The sequence below is a fragment of the Hippocampus guttulatus genome, chromosome 22, assembly GCF_054856545.1.
Source record: "Hippocampus guttulatus isolate MCC_2025c chromosome 22, RoL_Hgut_1.0, whole genome shotgun sequence".
NCBI lineage: Eukaryota > Metazoa > Chordata > Actinopteri > Syngnathiformes > Syngnathidae > Hippocampus > Hippocampus guttulatus.
In genome coordinates this window covers 5,605,960-5,624,547 of record NC_141282.1, presented here as the reverse complement: position 1 = coordinate 5,624,547, position 18,588 = coordinate 5,605,960, and the positions used below count along the sequence as shown (strand labels likewise).

At 44.6% G+C, this 18,588-nt stretch overlaps 4 protein-coding genes across 8 annotated transcripts; 2 read left to right on the top strand and 2 right to left on the bottom strand.

Moving 5' to 3' along the window:
- Positions 1–20: 20 nt before the first annotated feature.
- redic1 (regulator of DNA class I crossover intermediates 1) lies at positions 21–4,188 on the top strand. Of its 3 annotated transcripts, none has more exons than XM_086102991.1 (15): positions 21–314; positions 389–428; positions 515–662; positions 792–891; positions 1,276–1,330; positions 1,765–1,870; positions 1,935–2,023; positions 2,082–2,173; positions 2,241–2,398; positions 2,485–2,557; positions 2,616–2,649; positions 2,808–2,832; positions 2,906–2,991; positions 3,121–3,517; positions 3,581–4,188. In XM_086102991.1, exons 1-15 carry the CDS (start codon positions 292–294, stop codon positions 3,712–3,714), a joined length of 1,560 nt encoding a protein of 519 aa, XP_085959117.1. In that variant the 5' UTR covers positions 21–291; the 3' UTR covers positions 3,715–4,188. The 3 variants fall into 3 exon arrangements, with proteins under 3 accessions (XP_085959117.1, XP_085959114.1, XP_085959115.1); XM_086102988.1 differs by having other exon boundaries at positions 22–314; positions 792–924; XM_086102989.1 differs by having other exon boundaries at positions 24–314; positions 792–924; positions 3,121–3,511.
- Positions 3,950–13,964, bottom strand: aldh1l2 (aldehyde dehydrogenase 1 family, member L2). Of its 2 annotated transcripts, none has more exons than XM_086102985.1 (23): positions 13,147–13,964; positions 10,712–10,856; positions 10,391–10,625; positions 10,140–10,305; positions 9,600–9,701; positions 9,376–9,465; positions 9,177–9,311; positions 8,960–9,085; positions 8,784–8,875; positions 8,355–8,499; positions 7,609–7,728; positions 7,371–7,498; positions 7,134–7,284; positions 6,747–6,817; positions 6,550–6,655; positions 6,339–6,426; positions 6,156–6,249; positions 5,973–6,072; positions 5,787–5,885; positions 5,475–5,640; positions 5,203–5,308; positions 4,898–5,097; positions 3,950–4,825 (listed from the first exon to the last, which is right to left on the bottom strand). In XM_086102985.1, the coding sequence occupies exons 3-23, from the start codon at positions 10,531–10,533 to the stop codon at positions 4,770–4,772; spliced, it is 2,484 nt and encodes an 827-aa protein (XP_085959111.1). In that variant the 5' UTR covers positions 10,534–10,625; positions 10,712–10,856; positions 13,147–13,964; the 3' UTR covers positions 3,950–4,769. The 2 variants fall into 2 exon arrangements, with proteins under 2 accessions (XP_085959111.1, XP_085959110.1); XM_086102984.1 differs by lacking the exon at positions 13,147–13,964 and adding an exon at positions 12,268–12,444.
- sult4a1 (sulfotransferase family 4A, member 1) lies at positions 13,277–16,135 on the bottom strand. 2 transcript variants are annotated; one of them, XM_086102993.1, is made up of 7 exons: positions 15,836–16,135; positions 15,082–15,212; positions 14,926–15,006; positions 14,671–14,809; positions 14,477–14,571; positions 14,251–14,389; positions 13,277–14,128 (listed from the first exon to the last, which is right to left on the bottom strand). In XM_086102993.1, exons 1-7 carry the CDS (start codon positions 16,002–16,004, stop codon positions 13,992–13,994), a joined length of 891 nt encoding a protein of 296 aa, XP_085959119.1. In that variant the 5' UTR covers positions 16,005–16,135; the 3' UTR covers positions 13,277–13,991. The 2 variants fall into 2 exon arrangements, with proteins under 2 accessions (XP_085959119.1, XP_085959120.1); XM_086102994.1 differs by having other exon boundaries at positions 14,683–14,809; positions 15,836–16,132.
- On the top strand, positions 15,979–18,488 carry LOC147186232 (E3 ubiquitin-protein ligase TRIM35-like). The gene has a single exon (XM_086102992.1). It carries the CDS (start codon positions 16,864–16,866, stop codon positions 18,244–18,246), a length of 1,383 nt encoding a protein of 460 aa, XP_085959118.1. The 5' UTR covers positions 15,979–16,863; the 3' UTR covers positions 18,247–18,488.
- The last annotated feature ends 100 nt before the right edge of the window (positions 18,489–18,588 follow it).

The following is an 18,588-nucleotide window of genomic DNA, read 5'->3' as shown; positions in this document are numbered from 1 at the left end:
GACCTACGATGATTTCCGCCTCTCGCGATTGGTTGCAGTCAAACACGGCCTACTCTCTTTTATAACGTTGATGTAAATTAATATTTACTTATAAAATATTCCAAACCGCGTACTAAAGTTCTATTAGTATATCGTTTGAAGGTTAGAATCTATTAATTAGGTGTTTACGAACAATTCTGAATTCTGTAAGATCGAGTGTCCTTTACCCCAGTTTTGTCTAACGTTAAAATTGTTAAGCTAGCAGTGAAAAAAAAATATTTTTCGACATTTTTGCTTAATATTTTGTCAAAAATGAACTGGGTTGGCGGGTCGAGGTAAGGTTAATTCATTTTTCATCAAAACTATATCAACTTGTGTCGTTTCGTCCTAAACGTACTTTTCCATACAGGAACCGGCTTATGATGAAAAATGATACGAAAAAGCAGCGAGTAAGACAGTCTACCTGAGCACCTTGACATATTTGACGTATTTTCATCTTAGTTTAACTCTATTTTTTATGTTTCGCCCCTGTCAGGAATTCTTTGAGAAGAGGAGAATGCGAAATAAACTGAAAAACCTGGAAGTTGCCACACCTTCCTCCCCTAAAGTCAGTTCCTTCGCCAGTATGGACCTTGTGACACTGTTTGTGGTCAACCAGATAGCTGCAAAGAAAGAGCTGAAAGGCAAATATATAATACTCATAAACAAGACCTAGGGTCGAAACAAGTTATTCTGAGCGTGCTGCTGTACCGTATGTACACATGTATTAATAGAATGTTGGTCCTGTTCTATTATACTGTGATGTCTTTCAGATCCTCCCCAAGTATCAGTTTTGGGCTCCAAAGGAGGAGGGAAGAGGTGGAGTGGTAACAAACCCTTGGTACTCCCCATGAGCCCCGGTTCTCCATCCCAGTTGAGTCTGGTTGAGAGCCAACCTCAGTGCAGGTAGAAAAAGGCGGGCTGACAAAGTTGTTTTCATCACAGACCACATCATAGTACCAGGGGGAAGGTTATAACATTGAAAGCACATACGGTAGACGCAAACAATCTTGCAATCTTGAGTTAGACACCTTTGCCCTACATCCACACGATAGCAATGGCCTAATGGGAGTTCAATTTGGTCCCTTGGAATACATTTTAGTTCTTGGACTCCAAAGTAATCGGTTGTCCCTTTTCCAGGGCCATCAAGTCAAGTCACCCCTGACTTTTTTTTTTAAGAGGCTCTTAAGAATGATTTAATCAGGATGAAATGTTGCCCAGTCCCACTTTAAACATTGACTGCTCTTCTTGTTTTAGAGTTCAAGGTGTTAAGACGAAAAAGATTGTCCCACAAGCTTTCAAGATCCGGCCAGTAAGTAACAAAGCCTGTTATGGCTTAGATAAGGGCATTGGACAGGAAATGGTACATCTTTCCAAGGAAAACAGCCATTTTAATGAGGGCCAGAAATTGCTGTGAATTGTACGGAAAAGCAACTAAAATAATCCAAAGAGGATTTTTTTAAACCGACACAAGATTCAATTTGGTCCCCAAAAAGGTTTTGGGGGGGTTGTACTGTTTTTGTGCTTAAGCATAGCTAATAAAACATTTCTTTGGCGCCATCTTGTGGCCAAAGAACTATGTTGAATTCAGTGGATGGCCTTGATCGATGGCGTCATGTTAGAGTGCTTTGCCGCCATTCTCTGGCATTTACAATACAATACAATACATCCTGATTTATATCGCGCTTTCACAACAGCTGCAGCTGTGACAACCGAACATACTGTAAAATGTATTTCTGACTTCAGCTGTCACCAGTTGTGGAGTGCGCCTTTTCGGACAACAGCGCAGCCGACTACCTGCCTCCCATAGCGGAACCCCTCAGCCCCTTCTCGTCCTCCTCCTCCTTCTCAGGTGTGTGTCCTAGTATTTTAATAATGGAGAAACTAGAAATGACTCATTGGATTTGTCTCTGCAGGGAGAATCTTTCCGCAGGGACCACAGAGCCAGCCACTTTCCGGCTGGTCCCTTACACCTTCGGACACATCGAGTCTGGATCAAAACCTGGTAGCTTCAATAGAACATCACAGAGATGAGCGTAGCATTTACTTCTAATCTACTGCAGTTTCAGCCATTCTTTGAGCCCGGGATCCCAGAAGACATCGTCTGGTCCTCAAACCCGGCCACACCCTCTGCAGCTTTCTTTGGAACCCCAGAGTGAGAACAATTTGATCACTTAAGACCCATCTGAAATAAGACAGACTGATATTTTTGGTGCCAACAGTACACCCACTCACTACCCAAGATATGAAGACACCTTCCTGAGCCATTTGTCTCAAATTGAGCCCACCCTGGACTTCACTCTAAACCAGACTGGAAACGAGCATCACTTTGAAGAGGACATCTTTCCGGGACTTATTAATGACGAATATGAAAGTGATGGTAAAAACCCAGCAATCATTTTCCCACATCTTTTTTGTTTTTTGTTTTTGAGCAAAGAGTTCATCGCACTTTCTGAACCCCTTTAGCTTATCATTTCGGGAGTGAAAAAACAAAGGCGTATCTCACGGATGAAACGTCAATCCACGCTTCGACCCCACAGTAGGTAATATGATCCAACCACATGCGTATTGACGTCTAACACATTTGTTTTGTCCAGAACTGTCCCTGAGCCTCAGTCAGTTGGAGTACAGGTAAGCCAAGGAAAACTGCCATTTGGTATAACACCAGATGACTTGTGTCATACACGTTACGTTTTGTGCTCATATTTGCTGTTTTTAAGTGAAAGGATGAGTTAAAGCATGAAGGCAAGGGACCACTGTATTAAATGATGCATTTAATTCCTTCACAGCTCCCCAGTTGCAGTCTGAACTTCAGTAAGTCCACCCTCCCATTCAACACATTCCTTCCTTCATCCGTTATGCAAATGCGCTCCAATTTGTTCTCCAGCATGTCCGGAATACCCAATGAACGTTCGGGGGTGTTCGCCGAGTTCCTCTTGCAAGAGGCCTTACCTGAGTTCGGCCTCCAGTGATGTAAGTTACCAACCTGCTACTGTTTGGTTAAGTAATAATGAACATATTAGTCAGTGCTTCTCCATATTAGATTTAACTTTTGATGTGTCATTAAAAAAAACAGGAATAATTAATTGATGGATTCATTAGGTTGAAGAATGCTGTTACTCGTTGGGATTTGCTGAGAGACGAGCGCCACCCGATAGCCCGGAGATGTGCGCGTGCAAGAAAACATCCAGTGAAAAAAGGGATGTAGAAACTCAAACCTTCCACGAGTCCACCTCGGACAAATCCGACGTCGCCACTCAGTGCAGCTTGCTCTCAGACACCTTTCCACCCGTTGTGTCGCTACAGCAGGACGCCACCACGGGGCACCTTGGCTGCACAGAATCTCCTGCAGAGAGAGAAGCAAAGACTGGAGGCAGGCGACCTCTGTGGAGGAAGAAGAAATCCAACCTTTTAAGCATTTTGAGTACAATTCGTCAGCGTCACGGCAGAATGAGTTCACAGATGCCCCTTCAGGACATATTGAGCAAAATCAGTAAATGTACAGTACTCAAAAAAAGAATTCCGACACTACAATACTACTAAATGTCATTCTTCTCCGTAGGTATGCAGCAGAGCCCCCTGGAGAAAGCCCCCCCAGATGAAGCAAGGGAGGAAAACGCCACCGCCATCGGGGCGGAGGAAGAATCTCTCTGGAAAATAGCCGACATTTGCAAGCAGAGGAAGGATGTCGAATGATAAGGGAGGAAAAAGATTCTTGAGCTGCAGTTCTGTCTGGTGGAGGGCGAATTCGGTGAGTCCTGAACAGCGGCGTAAAGTACGGGAGGAGAAGGGAGGTTCAGGCCCAAGCATTTGGTTTGAAATAAACTAGTACATGCCCCCCCCCAGTGCGTTGTCGTCACAGTGGTTGCCACGACAACCCACAACATCCTGAACTTCTGTAAACTCTGGAGAGAGAAACGAACACACGGTGTTGAGTGGGGCAACAGTTTAATTCATTTTCGGACCTCGGGTGACAGGATAGTGACGCAACAGAATTCAACTTCCTAAATACACCTTCCCATATATTGCACACGTGTACGTTCCTAATTGCCGTGTTATCTCCTGTCACCGTGTTTGCGTGCGCATGTCTGCAGAGTTGCGGCAGGTTGATCAGATGAAATGCTAATAAAAGTGCCGTGAGAGGTTCCTCAAACCTCAAAGCAAAAAGTGGCGGTGATTTGTGTTTTTCCATTCCAGTCGTGAGTCGCCACGTAATTATCCAAAGTTGCGCCTTCCACAAAGTCAGCGTTAAGTGCCTGTATGGAAGCCTTTCTAAAATGATTCTCAACTTTTGAACAGAACCCCAAACATCTTCGGTATACAACAAAAACAAAAGGACTTGACCTTGCTGTTCCAGTTTGGAGACGGCTGTACGTGATACACAAAAGACGCCTACAGTGAAGAAGCATTTGAAAAATCTGATATTTAACAAAAAAAAAAACCCGTGTGGTTTGGAATAGCTCTTACTCTTTTTTTTGTTTGTTTGTTTTTTAAATAATAAAATTAAGACAAATAATACAAATTGGAGATTACAAAAATATGATTTAGCTCCGCCAAAAAAAGGGCACGAGCCAAATACAAGTTGGTTAAAATCCATCGCTATGAAACAGAAAACCAATGTAATTAAATTACACGGTTTTGATCGAATGATAATAAGCTCCGCAGAAGTGATTCGGAATTGCGCTGGCTGTCTCATCGGGGCGGTAAAGTCCTTCCTATTAAGTCGTCGTTGACGTTCTGTGAAAAGCGTCTCAATATTCCACAGTCACTGCTTTGGTCTTGAGGTATTCCATGAGAGCGTCCTCTCCTGCCAATGAGAAAGCCACACGATCACGACACCAAAATTCGAACTTGGATACCAACCACATCGGCAACTTACCGAGGTCTTTGCCAAAGCCAGACTGCTTGAAGCCTCCGAAAGGTGACGCGACGTCCGTCTTGTTGTAGGTGTTGACGAAAACCGTTCCAGCTTCCAAGTGCTCGCTGACATACATGGCCTTGTTGATGTCACGGGTAAACACGCCCGACGCCAAGCCGTACTCGGTGTCGTTGGCTCGCTGGAGCACACCTTCCACATCTCTGTCATTTGGGAGGAAATATATCAGCAATTGTTTTGCACAAAATCTACAGCAACAGTTAAAAAAAATATTTTTTTTTATTTATTTATTTTTTTTGATGACTCACCCATCTTTAAATTTGGACACGACCATGACAGGCCCAAAGGACTCCTCTTTGCCAATGAACATGTGGTCCTCCACGTCAGTGAACACGGTGGGCTCCATGAAGAAACCTGTCGGGGAGGGGTGGGTTGCATTATAACGGGACAGTTCTACTGCACCCGTCGAAATTGGATCGGTGCAATGCGGACGCGCGTTTGTTTCAGACGCTTCACAGAGAGGACTCGCAAAGTGCACATTGCAATTCTCCGCTCAAAAGGAAACGCGTTCCGCACTGACCCGGCCGCTCCACTTGTTTGCCGCCGCACACCAGCGTGGCGCCTTCCTTTAATCCGACCTCGCAGTACTCCAGCAGCTTGTCCAAGTGTGCCTTGTGATTCTGCGGACCGTGATCTGTGGATCGGTCCAGCGGGTCTCCAATCTTCATCTTCTTTATCTCCGCCACCTTTGTGCAGGGAACGAAACAAGAGAGTCTCAACAATGCGCCCATCTCTATTCCCCTCTCGGTCTCATTTTTTCATTTCATTTGGCTCGATGGCGATTTTAATCCCGGAGAGTCAATGATGTCGTTCTCGAATCGATAAAACTCACCACGCGGCTGATGAATTCATCATGAATGGACTCCTCCACAAAAAGGCGCCCCGCAGCAATGCAGTTTTCCCCTTTGTTGAAGTACACCGAGCTCATACCCTGGGATGATAAAATAAAAAAATTTTAAAAACCTTCATATTTTCACAACCATTTCTCAAGACAAAAAAAGAAAAAAAAATCTCTTACCATGCGAACAGCCTTGTCCATGTCGCAATCATTAAAGATGATGAGAGGAGACTTCCCTCCCAGCTCCAGAGAAACTTTCTTCAGATTGCTCAGCGCACAACTTCAAACGGGGAACGTACGACGGTTCAAGCGTCGAGCGGCGGCCGCGTCGAATCAACAACAACATTTTGGACGGCGGCGCACCTTTTCATGATTTGTTTGCCGATGGGCGTCGAACCCGTGAAACCCAGTTTACGGATATCGGGGTGATCGGCCAAACGCTGTCCCACCATTCCTCCTAGGGAAGAGCAATTTGTTGGATTCGGTCAGATTCAAAATGCAGAAAGAAAAAAAAAACATCACTTAGGATGACATTATGTAAGTTACCTGAGCCTGGTAAGATGTTGATGACTCCTTTTGGAATGCCAGCTTTGACTGACAACTCAGCGAATTTTAATGCAGTCAATGGCGTTACCTGGACAGATGAGACACAATGCAGCTCAAAAAAGGCCTTTGAGAGAGGCAGGGATGCTATCCCCCCGTTCCATATTTTTTTAACATTTCATTCTTAATCGTATTAATACGACGTGATGATCACCTGTGCCGGTTTAAGAACGAGCGTGTTACCAGCTGCAAGGCAGGCGGCGCTTTTCCATGCCAGCATCATGAGCGGGTAGTTCCAAGGGATGACAATGGCACAAACGCTAATACAGGAATAAATAAATAAATCCAATTTAAAAACAAGAATCAGAGATCCAAACAGAAACATAAAAAATAAAAAAAATGCAAACTTACCCGATTGGTTCTTTTTTTGTGAAGGTGAGGTTGTGGTTGGGCCTGGCCTGGTTTATGGGAATTGTCTTGCCCTGCGATATGGAAGTGTATTGTTGGGGCATTACAAAAAAAAACCACACCAAAAATACCCACAAGAAAAACAGCAGCAAGTAAAAAAAAAATAATAATAAATTACAAAACACTGACTGGTGTTAAAAAAAAAAACGCCAAAAATACCTGCAAAAAAAACAGCAGCAAGTAAAAAAAAAAAAAAAATTACAAAACAAACATTGACTGGTGTTCAAAAAAACCCCGCCAAAAATACCCAGCAGCAAGTAAAAAAACAATAATAATAAATTACAAAACACTGACTGGTGTTCACCAGCAACTCTGCAGATATCGCTTTACCTGTATCTTGTCGCACCATCCGGCAAAGTAGCGAAAGGTTTGGATGGACATGCCCACGTGGGTCTTGAGGGCCAGCGTGTACACGGCTCCAGAGTCGACGGACTCGATGGTGGCCAGCTCCTCCTGATGCTGCTCCATCAAGTCCGCCAGTCTTATAAGGGAAGCAGAAAGCTCAGAATGACATGTTGCTCTTTTTGAATGTACGGTATGAGTATGCGCCCTTTGTTGATGACTCACTTAAAAAGTAGATTTCCTCTGTCTCTTGGGTTCATCCTGCCCCAGGGCCCGTAATCAAATGCTTGCTTGGCAGCCGCCACGGCCTGGTCCACGTCCCCCACTGAAGCATAGGACACCTTACAAATGACCTAGTCCAAATGATGACACGCACAAAGAGTCCGTCAAGTACTTTGGATAAAATGACGGATCGACTTTCTTACTTTTTGTGCTTGGGCTCACAACATCTCAAATCCCTTACCGATCCGTCGGTGGGATTAATGGTATCGTAGGTCTTGCCGTTTTCGGCGTCCACAAATGCGCCGTTGATAAAACACTGGTGCGGCATTTTCACCGTCATGCTGTTCATTTCCTTGGTGACCTGGTGGAATAGAGCACGTCAGTCTTCTCATATCGAAACATCAATCGGCCACGACGACCAACTGTAAAAATCTCGGGTTACGGCATGCGGAATCTATAAATCCGGCTATTGCTATGTGCAAAATGAACGTACCGATAATTAAAAATAAATATCGCCCGTGTTTTATTGGCGGTCGTTTTGCGACTCACGACTCAGCTTGCGAACGTCACGTGAACAAACTCAGGAAACCGGAAGAGGCGGTAATTGCTGGTTACCTGAGCCCTGAGCAACCGTGATGTCATTTTCAGGCGACAGCAAGTGGCAAAATGGCCGCCCCCGTGAGATGGATGAAAACGGCTCACCTGTTTTCTGGGTTTGGTCATGTGACGTTCGCAAGCTGAGACCTTAGGCACTGTGGTGTCATTTTCAGTCGTCAGCGAGTGGCAGTACAAGGCAAAATGGCGGCCCCCTAAGATGGATAAAAGCGGGTGGATTTTTCTGCTTGATTCATCTGCAGTACGTGTCAGTCGTCCAACATACCGGTACGCCAATGTGGGGTGCTCGCACCTCTAATTATCATTCCGATTATAATTATGGACTGTGTCCTTTACAATTTAAAAAAAAAAAAAAAAAAGATGTCGACTTACGTGGTCAATGACCAGTTCGTCCTCCTCTTCTTCACCTCTCAATTTGCGGACAAACATCTGGATGAAGTCCTGAAAGGTGGTTGCCATGTAAATGTCCTCATTCTGCAGGAGGACACCAGCTCGCTGCTTCACCTCCTCCACCAACCTAGACAGGCAAAACATTGCTTGATGTGCACCAGAATTTATTGATTAGTCATTTACGAATAAATAACTAAATACATTTTGTTAGCCAAAAATTCTGGAATGTTCTCTATTCCGCTTGGAGAGGGGGGGCTAGGTGACGATGACCGAATCGAATGTCACTGTGCGGACTCTGCACTGACTGGTAAACATAGGGAAGGCCCCGATTATGATCTGGGGCTGCTTTGCCATTTATGGCATGGACGGCTTGAAAATATTCAGGGTAGAGAGAACAATGATAATTCTTACCTGACGACATCCATGGAGGCGGCTCCAGACTTGAAAAAGTCTGTCGTGTCCTCAATGGCTGCGACGTTGCTGAGAATGCCCTTCCAGATATTCTGTCATCAAAACAATTTAAGGTCACCTCATTCCGACAACAACGACAGCAGGTGTGGCAATATCGCTTCGCAGAAAATACTTACCCTCATCTCCTTCACGATCTCTTTCTCATCGTCAGTTAACTGCACGCTTTGCGTTTCGCCGGTAGAAAAGTACTTTGAAGCGGGTATCATTTTCCCATCTTCAAATTGCAGATTTTTGACAACAACCTAACAAAGGAAAAAAAAAAAAGGAACCGCGGAAGCGTGAAATTGTTATCACACAATTTGTGGCGCAATCTCTTAAGAGAGCGCGACTCACAGCTTTTCCATCAGTCCCGTGTAGCACAAGCCCATTTTTTGTCACCAGGCTTTGAGCGGATGCTCCTTCGATGTCGAGTGGCTGGCCAGCTGGTACTGACCCTTGCAACATTGACGAACCATACAGGGTGACGCACTGGGGGAGCGAAATGTTGACTTGGATAAAATCTTCTCACCAAAATGTGTATTCGGTCACCCACCTTGCCATCAATAACAGTCCAGGCGCCGGGGATTTTGTCGTGGCCGCGTATCCAGTTGTGAATCGCCTGAGCTGGCTGAGCCAGATTGATCTGATGGAGAAAAAAAAAAAAAATCATTCATTGCCATGGATATCTCTGAAGCTATCAGTTTTCATGTCGAAGCGGGATCGTGTTCTAAAAGTTTGCATTGGCGATCGATCGGCAGCTGCTATGAGATGCCTCACCTTGGCGTTGGATTTCTTCTGAATGCCTTCGTAGCTCGCGCCCTCCTCCGGCTGCGGGATTCGCGGGGCCTTCCCATCGGCGACAAGTTGCACGGACTCAACCTAGATCGGAAAACGAGACTGCGGTGAAACGACCGTGGCAACGTAGAATCCTGCCTCCATTTTCGATCCATTTCAGGAAATCTCAAAATCCAGAAACGTATTAAATTGTTTGCGCAAAAGCGCTATGTAAATAAAGTTATCACCTTTAATCCCTGGCTGTTTTTTTTTTTTTTTTTAAATTCACAGTTAATGATTGCCTGATGCCTGGAATCCATTGACATGACCCCGAGTTTCTTAATAGCAGCTTTATACTGCAGCCGCCTTCAGTTGTTTGTTTGCTAAACGGTAAAGTTTAGCAAGAACCGCACCGCAGCGTGGAGGTCTTTAGTTAATGAGTGTCCATTTGGAAACCTTGTCCGCTTGAAGTTGTGCATTAATGAAGGAAAAAATTAAAAAAAACTTGACAGCAGAATGCCACAATGACCTTTGAGTGGTTACCATTGCCTTGATGCCTTCTGGGAAGAGGAAACGGTTGTAGAGCGTATCCACGGTGTCGTCGGGCTCAACGGCGCACTCCCGCTGCAGCAGGATCGGTCCGGTATCCAGCCCATCGTCGGCCCAAAATACCGTGAAGCCGGCTTTTTTATCGCCGTGGATCAAGGACCTGATCACGGCAAAAGAGAGATCAGCCAACGAAACAAATAAAACGAGAGACGGTTAGCAACAATCGGCGCACAAACGCTCCTTACCAATTGATGGCCGAGGCTCCTCTGTGCAGGGGAAGGATGGAGGGATGGTAAATGATGGAGCCGTGCTTGGGATGATCGATGATGTTCATGGGGATGAACTGGGAGCAGAAAGGCATGACGTTGATCTCGGCATCCACCGCCATGTAGGCTTCCACCACTTCCGGGATGGGCTTTCCTTTCACTCGCCACCGCGGGAACTTGAAAACCGGTGTGCCGTCCTTCTCTGCCGCCAAAGCTGGAAAAAGCAACGCAAGGAAGAGCGGGGCGGGTTTTAAAAGCGTCGGTACATATCATAAGAAAACAAATGGGGTCCTCGCTTACCGAGCGGGTCGGCCTTGCCGTTTTGGTCCGGCACAGTGAACACCCCGACCACCTTGTGACCCTCTTTCCTCAGGTTGCTGTACACCTCTTTGCCAAACAAGCTCTGGCCAATTATAGCGAGTCGGAGCTTATTCTGGAAGTGATACTGCAATGAGAAGGACAAAGAAATTAGTTTCAGGTCTCTGCGCAAGTCTCGCGGCGCGCCTCCATCGTGACGTATGGCAGAGCGGCCGACGTTGAGAAATCCTCTTGCATATCAATCTGTGATGGGGGACATAGTTGCAGTCTGAAACAACGTATATGAGATTTGAAGCTGCCATCGTCGATAATACGAGTGTATAATTTTTATTTTAGCATTTTTGCATTTCCTGTACCCACCATTGCTGCTATTTAACAGAGTGGCTGTTCTGTTTGGGGCAGAATGTGACACCAAAATGACTTAATTACATTGCCTCATCCTTACTCCTCCGACCCAACCACCTGTTTGTAACAAAAACAAAAAATAAAAACGTTTTGATGGTACAATACAATGTAGTCTTTTTTTTCATTGCAAAATTTTCAATTTTGTTTTTGAAAACGAAGAAATAAATAACTGAATCGACTGTAGTTTTAAGCTGCAATATCACCATTCACCACGAGACGGCAGACGTGGTTTCGTTACGCTTACGTTACCCAATACTACTATACTGTATTATTTATTTATTTTGGGAATTTGGAATTACAGTATATGCAGAAAAAACATAACACGATATCTCGATAATATTACAATTTTGAATGAGTTAATCGACTGCAGTTTTAAGTTGCAATACCACCACGAGACGGCAGACGTGGCCACGTTGCGCTTACGTTGCCCTACACGACAATATTGTTGTATTTTATTTATGTATTTTAGCAAATTTGGAATTGTATGCAGGAGTAAACATGATACGGTATCTCAATAATATTACAATTTTGAATGAGTTGATTTGGGGAGGGGTGCACACAATGATTTATTGCACTGATTTCCACGAAGCAAGATGCTGCCAGTTGGGTCTTCGCTCTACTTAACATAAAGCGTTCGCCATTGGCCAGAAGCACAGCCGTGAAAAGCTACTGGCTGGCTGACGAAGACGCCGACACCCTCTCCTTCTGTCCTAGACACGTGTAAAGAGAAAAGGGGCTGCCAGTTGGCTCTGTCAAGTGCACGAGGCGGCCGGTATCATATAGCAAGCTGAAAATTGTTCACCGCACCTATTCATTAGCATGTCGGAATTGCAGTAAACTTAAACCAATTAGTCCTGAAAACAGACCACAGTCAGTAGTGTCACGATCTCGTGCATTTTTAAGGGTGTCTTGCAAGGTGGCATCCCGATCATCGAGATTTAAAAAAAAAGAAAAAAACAAACGGTGCTGATGCAACGTCTCAACGTTTTGCACTGTGTGCAACCCCAACAAAGGCAACACTGATACAGATATGAATAAATCCGGAAAATAATCTAACATCGCTCAGACCGAGTAAGTTCCATCAAGGCAACTTTGTAGGAATGCAGCAAAAGCAGCTGGAATGTTTTACTCACAGAGGAGGTGGAAAATTTCCTGAAGACCTGGCTTGCTGTCCACAACATCCTAGCGTTTTGTGTTCATTAAAAAAAAGATGAACGAACTAAAAAGGCTGAAGCTGCTTGAGCTGCCGACAAATCTCCGTACAGACAACCTTCTACGTGTCAGAGTGAGAGAGTGGCTTGCAGCTCCTCACAACATGCACGTAGCACCGAAGCGTACGTCATGAGCTGTGGGCTGTGCGTGCGCGCTCTCGTAGTAGTTTCCTCCTCCGCGGGCATGCGGATTTTTTTTTCTTTTTTGCCTGTTTGAGATGGTTTACTACTTACAATCATTAACGTTTTGTTTATTGCAGGGAGCTAGCACTTACACACTTCCTAAATTGTCATTGTAATGTGGCATTTATGAATGGATTTTTTCTTTTTTTAAATAACTTTAACACATTTAATTTACAACAAAGAGCAAGCATGAATACTATCGGGTAAAATTTGAATATATACATTCCATTTATATCCATACAAAAACATTGGACTCAAAACAAGCTGATACAGTTTTACTATGAACGTAAGTATATTATGCAAATGAGGTATACGTTCCCAGTGGACCTGCCCCCTTTCCTGTGGTTGTTTCATTTTCACCTTCACACTCAGTTCTACGTTAACCACTCTAATCAGCACACGTTATAGGTTAGGGAAGAAAGACATTTAAGTATTTATTTCAATTTTTTAAAATTGAGTCAAAAATGTTCTTTAAAGTGATAGATTCTCTGCTATGTAGAAGTGGTAATGTAGTAAAAAACAACAACTCCCCGTTAGGGACACAGATAACGCTCACCAAATGGGAGAAAATAATCTCGAAGCACTAACCAAGTAAGCAAACAAAACTATCTTACTCACAAGGGCTGTACAGGAGCACGGAAAAAAAAAACAAGATGACAGCTGCGTGGAGGGATGTGACAGCTGTCAATCGGGCCTTTTTTCACACCGACAGCAGCAGGACTTGAAAAATTGCATCTCCCAGCACCAATATAATATAATCACAGCATGTGATTTTATTTGTAGTTGAGGAGTGGGTGTATCAATACCAAGCAATGGTTAAATATTACTGCATATACTGTGTAACACTGGAGCTGGCCTCCTTTTCTCCTCTGCCCTTTGAGCCTTCCGTTGGTCGTCTCCACTCTCTCTTGCCCCCGCCACCCTCCGGCCTTGGGGCCTGTTGTGGGAGTTGGCACCTCTTTGGTTTGGAGCTCGTCCACCTCCCACACTCTTGGCAGGGTGCCTGGTCCCTCCTCGCTGATGGGTGGGGCGTGTCATGAGTGCGGGATATTCGTATTTCGGGATTTGATTCATTGGCGGGATTCTCAATATACCAATATAAAAGTCATTAGAATCCAGGAAAATTCGTCAATCAGTCCTAAAAAAATACTTCACTGTATGCAGTGGTGAAAATAAATAAGCATCAACATACTGCACTTTCTGGAACATTGTAGATTGATTTTCATAATTTATACAGTTAAACAGAAGTTCATACAAAGGCTACATTTATGTGCAATGGAAAAATATGTATTTTTTTTCCTGTAATTTTTCTTGAAATGATAATCCAGATTCGTAGTTCGAGTCACTCCGTGACATCTCCGTCCGGTATATGTCATTTCATGTTTTAGCACAGCAAAAGTATTCAGTGAATGTGCAGCCATGGCGTTTAACGTGAAGTGACTGGTGGATTCTACTCAAGTGGACTAAAGGGTGGGGACGGGCCTTTGTCCGAGGCAGAAATCGAACTTCAGGTTGGAATTTCCCATCTTCTGTCCATACACGGCATCAAACTTTTCATTCATTGACACAGTAAAGACGTCCTTCCACAGACCGACGCGACCTGCGGAGAGCACAAGGTGAGTCTCCGTCACAAAAAAAAAAAAAAAATGACGGAGTGGTTAAAGCCTTTGCTGATTGCTACTGGGCTGGTTGGGCTGCAGTCATCTTTTGATTTGTACTCACCCCTGCAGATGGACAGAGCCTCCGAGCTACAGCACTGCTCAATGAGCTGGTTGCAGCTTTCCACCATTGCCTCATGCTGAACCTTGTCGCAAGATACCCCCAGGAACCAGGCTAACTGCTCCACCAATGCCCCAAGATCCTACAAGAAGAAAAAAAAAACCACGCCAATGACCATCCTCCTCAATTTTGCAAACCGCTTTGCGAGTTTGTTTGGCAGTCATTTTACCTTGTACATGTCCTCATATTTCAAAAAGAGAACATTGGAGTCCATGCGGTGTTCCCAGAATTCTAAAACGTGTTCAAACCAGGAACCGTATCCAACTACAGAAAGAGGGGTGGGAAAGTGTGTATGAGATTCCAGAAGCCTGTAGGACAGAACAATAACCAGACCGGCAAAAAAAAAAAATGTCATCTGACAACCTGCATACGTACGCTTGTCATTCATGAAGCGCTGGCAGAACTCCTGGAAGGATCCTCGGTAGCTCATCGTTCGAAGAGATCGATGGAACTCAAAGTAGGACACGACCAGGTCTTTGGGGTTACGAGCCATGTAGATTATCTGGTGTGAAACCACAGAAGAGGATATGCTAATAAGATGTGACAATTAAAAAAATTTAACAAGAGTCACCCGTTTTTTTCTTTTGCCTCGGGAAAACCCCCCAAAATAAAACTCGCCTTAGCCTCTCCATTGTGCAATCCTGTTGGAAGAAATCGGTAGGGGAGATGACTTTTGATGAGGCGTGGGGATGTGAGCTCCTGCAGGAATGCAACTTAATGAAGTTAATTCAGATGAATGCTGCATCACTGTTCACAGCATTTGAAATACGATACCTGAATGATGTCCAAGCCAGGTTGAGGGTACTCTAAGACAGGTAACTGTTCATCTATGTTCATAAGGCCAATTTCATCTGGGTCTGCTCCTTGACTCACAAGATACACAACCTCTTGAAGTAGACTGGTGCCTAAAATGATCAAGCCGAAAGACATTGGAAGCAATGAAAAACAAAAACAACAACAACAAAAAACAACAATACTTTTTTTAAACAATAATACTGCCAAAGAGAAAACATGGAAAGTTTTAACAGCGCAGGGCCAAGCATGGACCCCTGCGGGACACTGACTAAACCAGTAGGGGAGGTCAACTCAAATTTTTTTTTTTAAAGAATAAAGAATTCTACCTGGCCCTACTAGTCTAAACGTGGCATTCGGATTAATATTGCATCTGTGGAATATGAATTAAGCAGCACACACACACACACATTAGATTTCAAAATGAAATGAATAAACAATCGTGCCACAGTGGGCCGCCAGTTGCCCATCCCAGCCGTACAGTGCTATTAAAAAATGACTGTAATTATTTTTTAAATAACAATTTTATGTTAATTACTCACAGATTTCGCTTTGATGTAGGTGTGTGGAGGATAAAGACTAAGGAGTAAATAAAATACAAATGAAACAGTGCGAGCATAATATGAGTAAGGGGCAGTCTGTACGTTAGCATCTCCCCTTCTTTTGAAGCCTGACGTCGGCGATTATTGATAAGATTGTGGCAGAATGCACGGTGGTGAAAATGAGACGTGTTTACCTGATTTGGGGTAGGTAATAATCCATATATCGCTACCTCTGAGGGAGAAATTGGCGATTTCCTCCATCTTTCCTTTGCAGAAAGGTGGCAACCGAATGCCATCAAATTCAAAGTATTTGCTGTCATACTCAATCGGTGTACTGGGCGTATTGACTTCGCTCTCTGCCATCGTTAGAAGGCAAAAATAGCTCCCAAGACCCGTTTCAAATGGAAACGAGTGGCGCAGGGGATGCTGCGTTAAGATCTCGAATGCGCAGCTTCTTCACAGCCTACCAGGGCGAATCATATTCAAGAAAAGTGACGTCGTGTTTCTCATCAGTCCTCCCGCCAGGCTCAAAGATGAGCAAGTGTTTGTGAGCTTCCCATGCATTCGGAATTTCTACACCGTACAGTAATGTTATAAGTTGGAGTTCTGTTGCATTTATCGCGTAATTTTATTTCAGCAGATGTATGATGTTGGTGTGAGATTTTGGTGACGGCGAGTACGTGTCGTGCCTTCAAATGACCACCAGGGGTCGCCCCGTCTACATAGTTTTATCTTGGACATTGTCCGAGGCTTACAAAAGTACAATATGACACACAATGGCATATAGTTGACGAAAATGTTTAATCTATTTAATTTCCAACTCGGAATGAGATGACAATTTTCAGTCATGTGGACATGAGCAATGACAACAATGTAAAATGGTGTTTTGGCAATGTCAGAGATGTGTCTCTTAGATGCAGTATGCCCCCCACCCCCAGAAAACGTAACGCGTTATATGTTATATTGTTCTTTTTGACTCGACACTCCCTCGCTATCTTGTTTAATGTTGCACTTAGGTCCCTGGCAAATTACCGTTTGTGCAATTGTACGATAATCACGCTCTGTTCAAAGGTCATCAGCTCAAGTCAGATAACAAAAGCGCTACAGGAATTGCACTTGTGGATTCATAGCGCAGTCAACGATCCACTTGAGACCGAGGCAGACACATTGCGGCTGTCCGGAGATAGAACGTTGGGAGCTTGTCAGCGCTTTCGCGAGGACAATGGCGAGCCGAGTTGAGAATGATTTCCACTGTCCGACCTGTTTGGAGATCTTTAAAGATCCTGTCATGCTGCCGTGTAGTCACAGCTTCTGCCGTGCGTGTGTGCAGCAGTGGTGGGATGGGAAAGGAGAGCGAACGTGTCCGGTCTGCAGACAAACGTGCGGGTCGATGGATGTACCTCTAAACCTGGCACTCAGGAATTTGTGCGAGGCCTTTTCACATGCCTCGGTGGAGTCGGAGGACGTCTGCAGCTTGCACAAGGAGAAACTGAAACTCTTCTGTTTGGACCACCAGGCGCTCGTGTGCATCATCTGCCGAGATGCGGAAAGCCACACTGGCCACAAGTTCCGTCCCCTCGAGGAGGTTGTGAAAGGTCACAAGGAGAAACTCCGGGAAGGGCTGCGGGAGGCAAAGAAAAGGCTGCAAGATCAGAAGGAGATAAGAGACGAGTGCAACGAGCAAGCGGCGTACATCAAGGTCCAGAGGAAGCAGGTCGAAAGCAAGATCAAGAAGGATTTCGAGGAGCTTCGTCGCTTCCTGGAGGTGGAGGAGGAGGCCAGGTTGTCTGCGGTGAGGGAGGAAGAGGAAACGAAGAGTCAGAACATGACGGAGAGGATCGAGGCTCTTGACAGAGACATGGCCGCTCTCTCAGCCACCATCACAAGCACGCAGGAAAAACTGACGTCTGACCCCGTTTCCTTCATGAAGAACTTCAACACGCTGAGGACCAGAATCCAGAAGCTACCCGACGCACCCAAGAAGTTCCCAGGAGCTCTGCTGGACGAAGTCAAACACGTGGGCAACCTCAAGTTCAACGTGTGGGAAGGAATGAAGCAGATGGTCTCCTACAGCCCCGTCATTCTGAACCCAAACTCGGCCCGGTCGACGCTCACTCTGTCTGAAGATCTGACCAGCGTGTGTTCTGTCAAAAAGCAGCAGCGTCCAAGTAATCCAGAGAGGTCGACGGCCTTTAGTGACGTGATCGGTTCTCCTTTGGCCTCTGGAACACACACATGGGATGTTGAGGTGGGAGAAAACATCCAGTGGAAAGTAGGAGTGGCGTGGGGGGACCCTTGTTCGCCAGATGACATGAAAGCAAAGGGGATTACATTCCGGGATGAGAAATACAAATTGTTCGCCGACGCACTTGGATCCTGGAAGCCATCGGTGAAAGTGCAGAGGATCCGAGTTCACGTGGACACGAATCAACGAACACTTTCATTGACCGAATCGCTTACAGACACTCTGTTGGGCAAAACGAATCCTTGCGCTTGGCCACGTTTGTCTGACAACATAAAACTGTTTCCTTACTTTTGGACAACTCATAAAATTCCGCTGCAAATAATTCCACGTTCACCTCATATTACGACTGAAAGCCATTGATGGTGGTGGAGATGTTGAGGTCATCGAGTCACACCCTGCTGGAGGTTTTATATTGATGGACATGTTCAATCAACTAAAAAAATAATTTAAAAAAAAAACCACAACAAAACATAACTTTTGATTATTATACAATTTAACCCGTGTTAAAAAAAAATCTGCAAATGTCATTTTGTGTTTTAATTAGCTTGTTGGTGACTTCTGTTGTTTTGATCCCCCCCCCCCAAAAAATAAATTATATCTGATCTGGCAACACTGTGTGCAAGAATGATTTTTATATCTGTTTTCAAACGAAAAATAAAATAAAACGAAAAACAAAAATGCAGTCGTTTTTACTATTTTGAA

Coding starts and splice junctions, on each gene's coding strand:
- redic1 (XM_086102988.1), top strand. CDS start 292: ATGAACTGGGTTGGCGGGTCGAG. Junction 429..514: donor ATGATACGAAAAAGCAGCGA/GTAAGACAGTCT, acceptor CGCCCCTGTCAG/GAATTCTTTGAGAAGAGGAG. Junction 2,399..2,484: donor TGACGAATATGAAAGTGATG/GTAAAAACCCAG, acceptor GAACCCCTTTAG/CTTATCATTTCGGGAGTGAA.
- aldh1l2 (XM_086102984.1), bottom strand. CDS start 12,315: ATGTTGTGGACAGCAAGCCAGGTCTTCAGGAAATTTTCCACCTCCTCT. Junction 6,818..7,133: donor GATGGTGCGACAAGATACAG/GTAAAGCGATAT, acceptor TCCATATCGCAG/GGCAAGACAATTCCCATAAA. Junction 6,427..6,549: donor TCGTTCTTAAACCGGCACAG/GTGATCATCACG, acceptor TCATCTGTCCAG/GTAACGCCATTGACTGCATT.
- sult4a1 (XM_086102993.1), bottom strand. CDS start 16,004: ATGGCAGAGAGCGAAGTCAATACGCCCAGTACACCGATTGAGTATGAC. Junction 14,810..14,925: donor TGCACAATGGAGAGGCTAAG/GCGAGTTTTATT, acceptor GTTTCACACCAG/ATAATCTACATGGCTCGTAA. Junction 14,390..14,476: donor AATATGAGGACATGTACAAG/GTAAAATGACTG, acceptor TTCTTCTTGTAG/GATCTTGGGGCATTGGTGGA.
- LOC147186232 (XM_086102992.1), top strand. CDS start 16,864: ATGGCGAGCCGAGTTGAGAATGATTTCCACTGTCCGACCTGTTTGGAG.